Source organism: Phycodurus eques, chromosome 8 (assembly GCF_024500275.1).
Source record: "Phycodurus eques isolate BA_2022a chromosome 8, UOR_Pequ_1.1, whole genome shotgun sequence".
Lineage (NCBI taxonomy): Eukaryota > Metazoa > Chordata > Actinopteri > Syngnathiformes > Syngnathidae > Phycodurus > Phycodurus eques.
In genome coordinates, this window is record NC_084532.1 from 26,187,454 (window position 1) to 26,200,450 (window position 12,997).

At 39.9% G+C, this 12,997-nt stretch overlaps 1 protein-coding gene across 1 annotated transcript in view; it reads right to left on the reverse strand.

Moving 5' to 3' along the window:
- The window catches only part of ryk (receptor like tyrosine kinase), a 32,235-nt gene extending 19,731 nt beyond the window's left edge, over positions 1–12,504 (reverse strand). Inside the window, 3 exon segments of the mRNA XM_061683063.1 lie at positions 650–749; positions 813–934; positions 11,867–12,504. Coding sequence (XP_061539047.1) covers positions 650–749; positions 813–934; positions 11,867–12,092 — 448 coding nt within the window. The 5' untranslated portion in view covers positions 12,093–12,504.
- Positions 12,505–12,997: the final 493 nt, after the last annotated feature.

The following is a 12,997-nucleotide window of genomic DNA, read 5'->3' on the forward strand; positions in this document are numbered from 1 at the left end:
TTAAAAATTAAGAAAATCGGATCTTTTTCATCAGAAACCCATCAGCTAAAAATTAGGTGATCGGCCTGATTTCCGATTACATGATCGGATCGGAACAATGCTACTGTATTCTGTATATGAATGCATAATATTTCTCCTTTAAATTAAGACTATTGGCAACATAGTCATTCAAAAAGTTGTCAACTCTTAGAAACCCTTAACAAGATAAAGCGGTATCGATTTTAAATGGACAGGATTTTATATGTCCTTAAAACTCAATCTTGGTTGGAGGATAAATGGTGGAGCGTTGAGAATACTGACAAGAAATGTGTACAAGAGAGATGGTTCATGGGCCAAACCAAATGTCATTGGCATGGGACAGTGATTCTCAAGTGTGCTCCCGATAGTTGCATGTGAAAGAATACACTAAATAAAATTTTTAAACCATGCAAAATGTTACAGTGGCTTAAAAGTTTTTTTTCTTTGTTTGTTTTCTTTTCTAAATCCAGGTCAGTTCATTTGATTAGTGTAGTTCAGTTGTATTCAACTTTACAAGACAAAACATACCGCATTTAATCTGCAGATGCGCCCAAGAGCGACTTTTTTAGATCTTGGTAGTAAATAGATCAATCCGAGCAGGGGAACAGAAAAAAAAGTATTTTAAACAAACCGGAGGGAATGCGGGGAAGCTCCCCATGGCTGGAGATGTTGCTCTGCGGTGTGTTCATGGCAGGAGAGTTCTCCACGTGGAAACCTAAGCGGTAGTCCACCTAGGAATCAAGAAGAACTCGTTGCGATGTTGTTGTGGGGTCGAAATAGATGTTGGCGCTTACCTTGGACTTGGAGTGCCAGGTGAAGTGAAGGTTGTTGGTCTCGCTGGGCACGGGCATCGTGAAGGACATGGCGTTGTGGTTCACCACGTCGTCACGGACATAATAAAGCTCTGCATCCAGACCTGTATGGAGAGAACACATCAAGTCAGACCATAAGTAGGAATGTTTGACAAAATGTATGGAAAATGAGCAAAAGTGGAAAGTTGACACTGGTCGGCCTCGATTTTGGTCATGATCGACCAAGACTTTGTTCAAATTTAGAATACATATTGCCTTATGGGAAGAATATTTATTTATTACCACAAACATCTGATGACCGATAAGAGATCAATTTAAAACTGGGTAAACGTCAGAGAACTATTTATTAATTTTTTGGGACATCCCGATTTGATCACGTGATAAAAAATATTTTTAACAACAAATTGAATTTGAAGTTAGAAGACATAGGAAATACTGAATTCATGGAAAATGTAAGTTAAAAAGAAGTAAAAAAAGCTTGTAATTGGGGATGCAACGATACCACTTTTTTCAGAATGAGTGTGAGTACAAGAAATTCACTGAATTTGTCCCAAAATTATCCATAAATTACCAATACATCTTTTGTTTATCCATTAAATGGCAGAAGGTACAATAAACCCATGTATCCACCTGTTGACATTCATACAACAGCATAAGTCATGGCTTCCTGTGAGTATATAAGCTTTGTGTTCAATTAAACGGGTTCAAATTTCACACGTCAATTTGTGATTTCAGTATTGACACTTTTTGACATTTTTGTTTGGTGCTGTGCCGTGAAATTTTGTGGGATGCAAAACAGGTGCCTTGGCTCAATAAAGCTTGGGAAACTTATTTAGAGCTTCCGGCTTGTTAAAACACCCCCCAAAAATGCCACTTTGCCATGAACAGACAACAAATATACCCCCCTCATCCAAGCCTAAATGAGAGCGATGGCCCAAGCACATCTCTTAGCACTTGAAACCTCGCAGTGCCCAAAGTGAAGAAGTTCAAAACATTCAAGTGCGGACGAGCTCCGAAATGAGTGCAATTTTACCAAGTGGTTAAGAGGATGGTTCACATAAGTCACTATGTCACACACACACTAACATAAGAGTGTGAAGCCTTAGTATGTTTATTTTGATGATTTATGGAGGGGTTAAAGCTCTCAGGCCTGACTTCGAGGATCTCGTTTAAAGGCAAGAATGTGTGCAACAGCCTCGGGCTCGAACCACTTTCTCACATTGACTCAATTAAAAACATCTCAAATATTTTTTGCCAGCTCAGGGAGCAGATGGAGGACATCTTAAAAGGCCCCGTGTAGGCGGCGGCGGTGGGCGTGCTAACACACAAACCTAGAGGGCTGATTTTCCCCTCAACGTATGAGCTTAGATGAAAGGACAGCACATGTGTCGCTAGTACTACAATCAGTCGCAATTGACTCAAAGGAAGGAAAAGTGAGCACATAACACACACAAACCTATTAAAACTCACTTTTTAAGCTGTCAAGAAATGTGAGACCGTCGCATCACGTCAGTTTGTAGAAATGAAAAGAACAGTTCCCCAAATAAGAGGCAACATGTGCTTGCTTGAAGGTGTCTGTCACTCCCAGTTGAAGTTTATGGTAAAAATGACACGTAAAATGAGAATTAAACATTATATATCAAAATATTCAACCAAACCCTTTTATTTTCTCTTATGAAAGTCCACTAGCTTAATGCTAACATGAAGCGTGAAACATCATAGACGAGCTAACTGCGATTATAATAGCTGTTATGGTAATTACTAACCCCCAACAAATTATTGTATAAACGGGGATGTACCGCCAAAAAGCGTTTTCCAGGGGGTGAGGGGGAGAGAAGGTAGGAAAAATTGAAAAAAATAAAAATAAATCTGCAAGTAACTGAACCAGTGGGTGTTGAACCGTAGGCATGCGGCCGTTCACTGTACAGCCAATCAAAATGCACATGAGCTTTCACACAAAAACATTAATTTCTGGGTATTAAGCTAGCGAGGTCCATCGAGTTGCCGCCGCGCCATACACATCCGTTCATACATTAGACATATATATTGTGTTTTAAAACAATTAATTTCATATATACCTGTGAATGAAATAGTGGAGCGTGCAGTCTGTGATGCCAAAACACACACAAGCGAGGTACAGTCAGTGTATGGGGGCGAGGCAACCTCTTAAGAGTTACACTCTCTCCTTTATTCTGACCCACTTCCTCACTTTGTGGTAACCCGCTTCGTCCTTGACCATCACACTATGGTTTTATGGTTTAATAAAAGTCATACAGTACAAAATACTAGGCTTTACACGATCAGGATTTTTGGGGCCGATCACCGAGTTTAAAAAAACGATAACCGATTCGATCACGAGATGGGGGAATGTCTATTTAAAAGACCTGTTCATTTACTGTATGGACTTGTGTACTTAATTGCTCAAAAAAGTATATTTACAATAAATAATGTATCTTTGTTCCTCTATTTATGCCAGTGAGGCATAGTGACAGACAACAAATTAATGGTCTTCTATTAGATGGCAGGAAGTAAATACAGTAATTAATATATCCACTTTTTGTGACATTTTTGTTTGTTGGTGTGCCATGAGATTTTACAATTGTAAAATATGTTCCTTGGCTCCATAAAGGTTGGAAATCACTGCTCTAGTCAGGTCATGTATTTTAATCAGTCAGGTCAAACCAACATTACATGACAGAAATAATGGGTGCTAACTTACTGTAATTCAATTACTTTATTTTTAATTAAATGACTTTACCCACACCGATACGTTAGAGCATGTTCCGACAGAACTGTGGCATGTTTACGTCCAACCGCTCGTGCTACCGCTTGCTTGCTAGGCTACATAACATTTTTGTTGCCTGCTTGCGAGCCGTATCGTATTAAAAGTACGTGAACATACCTCAAGCAAGCCTTAAACGAATGTCCTCTCCTGGCCTGAGCACAGGTGACCACCAACACGCGTCTTTCCCCATTTTGTCCTTATAATACAATTTGCGCGATCCACTCTTGTTGTCATAGCCACAGTAACGAGTGTATACGGTCGCATTTGAGTTGACAAGATAAAGCCCAATGATCGTAAAAAACGGCATGTGGTGGCTATGACAGGCTAAAAATAAACTAGCTTTTGGATTCAAATCTACTGCGCAAGATGGCGACGTGGAGTAAATGTCTTTTGCGCAGCCGATCAATGACGTCCTTGATCGGATCGGGGAATGACGAGATTAAAGCCGATCAGCATAGAATGCTAATTATCGGCGGATACCAATAAGGCCGATAAAATCGGTGTAAAGTCTACAAAATACTGTAAGTAGGAGCCTCAAAACCAGAGGGTCGCAGTTTTCCAGTTTTTGTGTAGTCGCCAACTATTTTTTATTTTTTGAGCTGGTCCGGTTCGGCGGTGTTGCGGCGGGCCTTACACTTGTTTGTTGTTTTTGGAAAATACGTGAATGTACCTTTTGAACAGAAACAGGTTAGTGTATGCGTCGAAAATTGATGCGATTACGTGCCGTTCAGGGCTATCGGCAGCTAAAAGTGTAGCGCCGCAACGGTTTGTGCTTTGTCAGTACAGAGAACATGTTGTGCTGGCGGCGGAGGATTAATAAACAGTTGGAGCTGAACACACAATGAGTGGTCTAATGGGCCTCCTGTGAGAAAATGGCCGCGGTGCTGTGATAATTGCCTTTCTCTGGCTTGAACTCTGTGTGCCTCCCCTGTCTTGACGTGTGGCCGCAGTGCACTTTGATAGCAATTAAAGCGGCGCAACCAGGCGTGTAAGAGTGACCAGTTTTCCCTTCGTTTCCAGTATTTGAGCCCTCAACCTCAACTACTTTCAAAACAGGAAGTGACGGGAAAGGCAACAGGCGCCTGTCACGCGTTCAATGGAAGCTTTTGCTCACAAATTTGACCGCTTAAGGCTAAAGGCTAACCGAGATGCTAACAGGCTTGTTTGTAGAATGGGGTTTAGTGTTTTGAATTCCAGCATGGCAGCGTGTTTATTTTGTTTTGAGTGATCACTTCCTTTGAGATCAACACATCACCTTCCCAGGACAGGAACACGGCACTCAAGTGCCGTTGACCGCCGTAATGGGCAGCAAACATCAACGCTATCATTTATTAGCTTTTTTATATATACAGTGGGACCTAGATTTACAGGTTATTAGAGTTACGAGTCGTCACTTGGTTGAATTTTGCTTTGTGATCCATAACACATAACTTGAAAAACTCGCCAGTTAGGGCACTTCTAAAATCAAGGTACCGCTGTCCTTGCATGAAGTATTTTTTTACCTATTAAGAGCCAACCTTCAGTTTCATAAATTCCTAGTTGACTCACTTATTGCCATAAGTTCCTGTTAAATCCCATGGAAAGTTTCCTACTTGGAAATTTTATGGAATTTTGCAACCCAAGTCCTGTAGCTCTTAATTTAATCTAAAGCAAACCAAAGAATGTAAAATGTACCACTATTCACGTTCTAATGATCAACCAAGTAAACCACGACAAAATCTCCTTCATTTCACATGGACATGAAGCAAGTACGGCGCGGATCACGGTGTGCATCGAAAGAGAGAGGACAAAAGGCGGCGGCGAGCAGGTGCCGAGATCCGGATAGCAGCTAACAAAGACCCTCTTGTAGCCCACACTTGTGCCTTTACCTCCTCCTAGCCTCAAGAAGACAGTGGGAGAAAATGGAGGCCCGCATGAAAGCATATCAGTCGGCAACACCTCTGTTACACCTTCTACAACGGCGAGCTGGGAAAATGGCTGGCCAGTGCGGGACAGGCTAATATATGGCGGATAAAACACATTGGACAGTGACGGTCGCTTTTTATCTCATTCATCACTTAATCGAAAAAATTATCAACCCATTAATCGATTACTAAAATAATCGCTAGTTGCTGACCTACTTTGGACACTGTGCCTTTTACTGACTCTTTCCTCCTTCCTTGCAGAATATCACAACAACTTATTTCAAAACGGAGGAGTGCGTGAGACTCCAGTAACAATAGTCCGTGTGGCAAAAATCATGCCTGCGAAGCTTGCAGGCTGAGATTTTGCTTCAACCTTTGTTGTAATCAAACAGAGTTATTTAATTAATCGTTTAAACCCTACTCCCAACACAACGGGCCGGACCTTTGACACTACGTCGGAAACCGGAAAGTTCTTAGGTTAAAAAAAACAAACAAACAAAAAACGGGAAAATACCGACATGTTTGACATTAAATATTTGCGGGAGTAATGCTTGCTTTCAACACAACAGGACGGTAGAAATGTTTGTCAGGTGTCAAACGTCACAAAGCGTCAGGAAATATCCCTCACATGGCGCCTCTGATGCTAAACGTCCAGATGAAGCTGTAGGTTGCACGTTAGCACAGTATGCTAACATTGCCTGTATCTTGTTATTGGACCGCGGGGAAAAACTTGAAAGGCGGTTCCATAAATAGCTACTTTTCAAAGCCATCAAGTGCGGTTTTCTTTCACTTCAAAAGGACCGTACATCAGCCGCCTGCTTTTATTCAATGGACCGCCTCGGGGGGGCCGACGAAGGCAGGAATCCGAGCCCGACCGTCTTACTTCCATACCGTAATAAGCACCTCACTAATGCTTGTTTGGGAGGGGGTGGGGATTGTTTGTTCCACAAATAAACAAAAATCTGATGGTTTGCTGAAGAAGTGATTAAGTTGGGAGAATGATTTTGTTGCGGAGAAATCTATTTTTAGACGTTAAGGAGGCTTTGTGAGGCCAAGTGCACCAGGACAAATATTTTTGAATGCCTGATTTAGCTAAGCAAATTCTCTGGGTGGCTACACGCCCACGTCTCCAAAACATGAAAAAAGGGTTCATTTGCCTCTCAAGGCACGCTCATGAGAACAAAACAAAACAAAAACAAAAAAGGAGGAAGAAGAAGGAGACAAAGAGGAAGGCTATCTATCCATCCATCCAGCCTGGGCAATATATTTATTTTTTTCAATTAATTAGTTGTTTTTAATTGCAAAAAAATTGAAACATATTCAAATCTAATTTTTATATGTTTTCCTCCATTTTCCCTTATTTCTGTCACAGTGATACACACATAAGTCCACCAACATGACTACCGCTAAAGAGAGCGAAAGGTTTGTTCAAAAGAAAGGAACCGTATCGTCTGTGGTTTGGATCTGGTTTGGGTTTGCGGCGACGGACGTGGAACAAGTGACGGCCTGTGGCAAAGTTTGTGTAAAGCCCATTTGAACAAAACACAGCCGTAAAAAACAAACTTATTCCAGCATCTAAAACAGAGGCGGGCATCCAGCCGGGTGGGAGCAAGGCCAATCTTTCCAAGGGGAACACGACCGCTGCAACCAACAAACTCCTGCTAAAAAGTAGCAATTTTTGTAATTATTTTACCTTTTTTCCTAATATTTTAGAATTTTTAATCTAATATTTTTGTACTTTGTATCTATTTTTCCCTGTTTATTTATTCTTTTCTTTTTTCTGTTACTATTTTACTACATTATTTTATTTATTATATTTTTATTTATTTATTTTTCCCCCAATAGTTTTACCCTTCAGTTTCATTTTTATGTACTATTTTGGAATATGTTTGGATTCGTTTTTATATATTTTCTTTTACAGTTCCTCAGGGTTGTATTTTTTTTTTTTTATATTTTGGTACTTTCATCTGTGTAAATTTTGTTGATCGTTTCAAATTTCTTTTAAGGAGTTATTGTGTTAGTTGATGACATTTTTCCATTTTGTATGAATATGTGTATTTTGGTCTCGTATTTCTGTATGTTTCCCAACAATTCTACATTTATTTATTTTTTGAAATTTCTAATTAGTTTTGTATCTAATATTTTTTCCAATATTGTTGTACTTTTATCTACTAATTTTTGCCTGGTTATTGTATTATTCATTAACATTTCAACATTAGTTGAAAAACAAATTTGTTTTAATGTGTATTTGTTGTCCACTGCTTCTGTAGTTTTTCCTCAACGATTAGCATTTTCGTGTATTATTTTTCTGTGTTGTCTATTCTTCACCTAATATTTGGACAAATATATTTTTAGCTGTGTGTACCTAATGTTTTGACTTTGCCACTGCTATAAGCCAACCCCTGACGCAGGATAATTGTGACATATATTATTTAAGAAGGGCTGCATGGGATTATAACCACAAAATACATGGTCGTAGAGGACCACAATGTATCCCACAGGACTTTTTCTGCATTCCAATGCATTTTATTTTCGGGGGGTGGGGGGTGGCACATTCACATGCAAAAGCTATCAGGGACGATGGCCGCTCTTGATCGCCTAAGCGAGACGCAGTGCGCGCGTTTGAGTCAGGCCCGAAAGTTTAGCTAGACGTCCGCTAGAGAAAAGGCTCATTTGGTAAAGTTATCAGCAACATTTCCATCTGCTGTCCCAGCGAGACTTCACATGCATGATGCTGCACTTCTGTTATCTTGACAGAGTATCACCAGCACAATTGTGATGGCCAACACAAGGAAATTGAAAAAGGGCCTTTTAGTTCTTGAGCAGGTCACAGTAATACAGCCTTATAGTGAGGATCACAACTTCCTTTCTTGACAAAAAGTGAGTTTTTCTTCTACAACTTCATTCGAGTAAGCTCACTACTTTTGTGTGTGTGTGTGTGTGTGTGTGTATATGGGTGTTTCCCCCTCAAAAATTAAGAACTTATTCTCTGAAAAAAATATATATATATTTTCATGAGATTATCACTTTTTTTCCTCAAATAAACGTTTTGGAAAAAAAATACAAATTCATCCTCTTAAGATCGCTGCTTTTTTTTATATCCAATATGTACACATTTCTCGGAGAGAAAAAAAACGTTCAAATTCCTCCAAAAATGACTTGCTCTGGAAAAAAAAAAACAATCTGGAAAATAAAATGAAAAAATAAAATTTCCTCTTTAATTCTTGAAAATATAAAAAATATGACTGTTGAAAAAAATCTACTTTTTATTCCTGAGAAAGAAAATCAACAAATAATACCGTATTTTCACGACCATAAGGCGCACCGTATTATAAGGCGCAGTCTCAGTTAGGGGGTCTCTTTCTGTATTTAACACATACATAAGATATTATTGGGCGCAGGCATGGTAAAACATACGCTATCTTAAAACATACGGTAGCAAGCATGCACACTAAAACGATGTTTTTAAAAAGGCAGCGGGAGCAAAAGTGAGTTTGGTTGTACTTTATTGAAGTGTTTAACAATGTACTCACGTTATTTTTTTGATGGCAAGCTCAGGGTTATTGCACTCAGTCAAATGGTGACTGTAGCGACGCTTCTCCCGGCTGTTCTTTGGTCATTAATCCATTGCTCGAGTTGGTCTTCCAGCTCGGGCCACCTCGCCTTGTTTCCGCGGAAACTCAGCTTCGTCTTCTTGACTTGGTGAAACTCGTTTTCCTGCTTCCTCCACTTGCGAACCATGGATTCGTTGATCTTGAATTCTCTCGCGGCTGCTCGATTCCCATGTTCCTCCGCGTAACTGATAGCTTGCAGTTTAAACTGTGCTTCGTAAGCGTGTCTCTTCGTAGGTGCCATTTTCAGGGGTCCTTAGCCAAACCGATGTTTTGCACAATGAACAGCTAACATGCCTTTAGCGTCCTCTGTCACGCGCACCATTCCCCCTTTAAAGGCCGCATGCTGTCCTCAGCCACGTCCGTTTTTCCTCTATATAAGCAGCGTGTCGGCATGAAATGCTCCCAGTCAGTGAAGCGGAGCGCTCATCACACGATAACATTTATAGATTTTGGAACTCTGTGCACACATAAGGCGCACCGCATTAGAAGGCGCCCCGTCCATTTTGGAGAAAATTTAAGACTTTTAAGTGCACCTTATGGTCGTGAAAATACGGTACTGCTTTTTCTCAATAATACGACTATTCACAAAAATAGGACCCTCAAAAATGTATTTATTAATTTTAAAAATATATAAACAGTATGACTATTTTACATTACTAAGATTACTCGTTTTTCACAATTTATTTATTTATTTAAAAAACGATTCTTGAAAAAAGTGACTATTTTTGGAAAAAACGACTTTTTATTCTTACAAAACTACCTTAAAACTCGTAAAACCTTTTAAAAAAATACAACTTCCTTGGAAAGAGTAGGGCTTTTTTGTAGAGGAAAAAAAAACTAAACAAAAAGTTATACTTGAAAAACATGGCTTTATTCTTGGGAAAAAATGGCTTCAACAGAAAAATGTTTTAATCTTAAAACTTTTAATCTTTTTTTTCTTGTGAAAATACAGATTTTTAGTCTTTAATTTTTTTTATTCTTAAAAAATACGACTTTCCTTAAATAAAAACAATATATTTTTTTATTCCCATCCCAATTTTTTTTTTTTAATTATTCTTTTACCACCAAAAAGTTCCAGTTTTTGGAAAAAAATTAGCACACGCAAATCCGAATTTAGAATTGCGCGCCTTCAGTGTAGTACCACGTTATGCCGTGACATGCTGGGCAGCACTGAGAACTACAAAATCTACATGCAGCGTAAGAGCAAGAAGAATGGGCAGAGAAGGTCCCCTACTAAGGAGAAGTAAGTTATTATAAGAGTAATCTTGTATGCTCTGTTTGTATGGGATCCTGCTCTCTGTGTCTTATAATTCCTGTAACGTCTATGCTAATTTCTGAAATGACCTGGTTCAGGTCAACATTTTGACCTTAAATTACACAATTGTTTAACTAATTGTATTTTGTTTTACAGTAGACTACAACTGTGAGTGGCAAACAGCTAGAAGCGAGCATGAATTGCCTTGTATTTGGAGAACTGTGCCAGTTTTTGTTTCTTTAAAGTGATGATGTACGATAGTCTTCCATTTCTTGAGCGAGAGAGTGTGAACAGGTGCTAAGGAATAATTTAAAAAGTATGTTTTAAAGGCTTGAGTATGGGAAAAAAAATTATATATAAAAAAAGAATTTAAAAAAACAATTTCACCCAAAGGCACGACTAGAGGCGATAACAAAATGCTCATTAAGGCTTTCAGCTCCTCTAACATCTTGCTGTATTTGTCAGTATTTGATCCTTTAACATTTCCTGTCGACCAGCGATATTACCGTACTGTAACTGTTGGTGGGACGCCGAAAATGACGTCGCGGAAATTACATATCGGAAATGAAGCATTTTACCAAGCAGGCAGCGGAGTGCGGCCGTTTGTCTACGTTTGTAATTTTTATCTCAAATTAATCACAATTTATTTTGACCATTTATGCTCCTTTACATTAACAGCGGAAGGTTATCGGAAATGCGGTGCAGGTTGATAAGCCCAGTGATCAGGTCAACACTTACGCCAGTGCAAAGTTGAGTGAGGAGACTCCGACTGGTCTGCTCGACAGCAAATTTTGCTTCAAAAGTTACCCCGATGGGACTTTGGGGGGGTTAATTTGGATATATTGTAGTGCTGAACTCACTTTTCATCGAAACAAGTTCAAAACACCATCTCAAAGCAAAATGTGGTACTACATGTGGTATATTTGGCACCTGTGATTAATCAAAATCCAGGTGTGATTAATCTGATTTTTAAAAAAAAAAAACATTGATAGTCCTGATGTACATACATATATATATTTTTATCCCATGAGTATTTCTCAAATTTTTGCACATTTCATCTAACATTTTGTAACACTGAGGATCACATTTGCCACAACAACTACAAATAAATATGCATTAAAATATTGTGATATTTTCCATCTATTTCTGAAGTGCTTACTAAAACTTTTTAAAAACATTTTCCATTTTTTCCCTTCATGTTTTTATATTATTTTCAAATATTTTTGTGTGCCTTCACAATTTTCTTCTTTTTGCTACTATTTCTCAGGTATTTTTTCCGAATATTTCGAAATATTGTTTACTTTTTCTCAAGCATTTTTCCCCCTAATATTTTGTTATATTGTTTTCTTTCAAGTAGGTTTATAATAGGTGGAGGAGTGGATGGAAAAACAAGTACAAATGATGGTTAACAATCACTTTCAGCCCTTTTCAAATCACCCAGATGACAACATTGACCCCAATAAAACAAGTTTCCTTACCCAGCAGCCTGTTGAGCTCGTCCACACTCATGTATATGTTGACGCTACGGTTGTTGCCGCTGTTGTCGAGCCCTGAAACCGATACGCCGAGGTCGAGGGCCCCTTCCAGCAGTAGCAGCCCGAGGAAGAAGCTCCCGAGCGACCGCCGCCACGGCACCACCGAGTGCGGCCATCCCCGGCGCTCGGACGGGCCGCCGGAGCCGAGCAGCGGCAGCCACCCCAACATGGCAGCGGTCCTCTGGCTCGCAAGTAGTCGTCCGCGTTCCCGGGTCTCCTTCTTCTCATCCGTAGGTGAACTTCCGAATCCCGGGGCGCGACATTCCTCGTCACTCTTCGCCTCCTCGCTCGTTCCCCCCGGCGGGCCTGTTATTGTCCTCGACGGGCTAATTTAGCCGAGGCGAGCTAATTTGGCTAACTTTTCAGTCTGGCTGTGGGCTCGAAGTTGGGATATTTCCCGACGTTCCCACCCGCCGCACATAACAACACACCACTAAAACGAGCACATTTCGCCTCCACGGCTGTCGAAAGTGAATAAAAGTGTTCCGAAGTGGGACTAAAATGGCCTGTTTTCTCCCTCCACGGTCGTCCCAAGTCTTTCCCCACCACCAGTCCGCCACTAGCTCACTTTTCACAGGGAGAGCGCGCAGGGAGACGCGGGGGCGCGCACTGCTTTGGCTGCCTAAATGCTGTCTTCAGGTACTGTGGTAAATAAGGAGACTGATTTAGGAGCCCCTTTAAACAATTGAGCCACAACCGTAAATATGTAAGTTTTAACTGTGGTTTTAGCGCCACATATTTGCTATAGTACCCTCGCTACATCATAGTCGTCTAATGAGACATAACAATCCGATATGCGGACGAAAATGCAATTGTCACCAGAAATTACGATATTGACGAAGGTATCGTTCACTTCAAATGCCTCTTTACGTGCTGCGAGGCGAATTTTTCAAAACAAGCCTTTTCAGGAAAATTAGAGTTGGCGGAAGCCTCATTCAGTCTAAATCCGCCTTTGCGCGCTATGGTAAAAACAACTTAATTAAAAAAAGAATACGACTCCTCATATCAAATTTTTACTTTTCTCCCGTAAAGATTCTTTGCGTTCAAAAATGCAACTGACAGGTCAAAATGCAA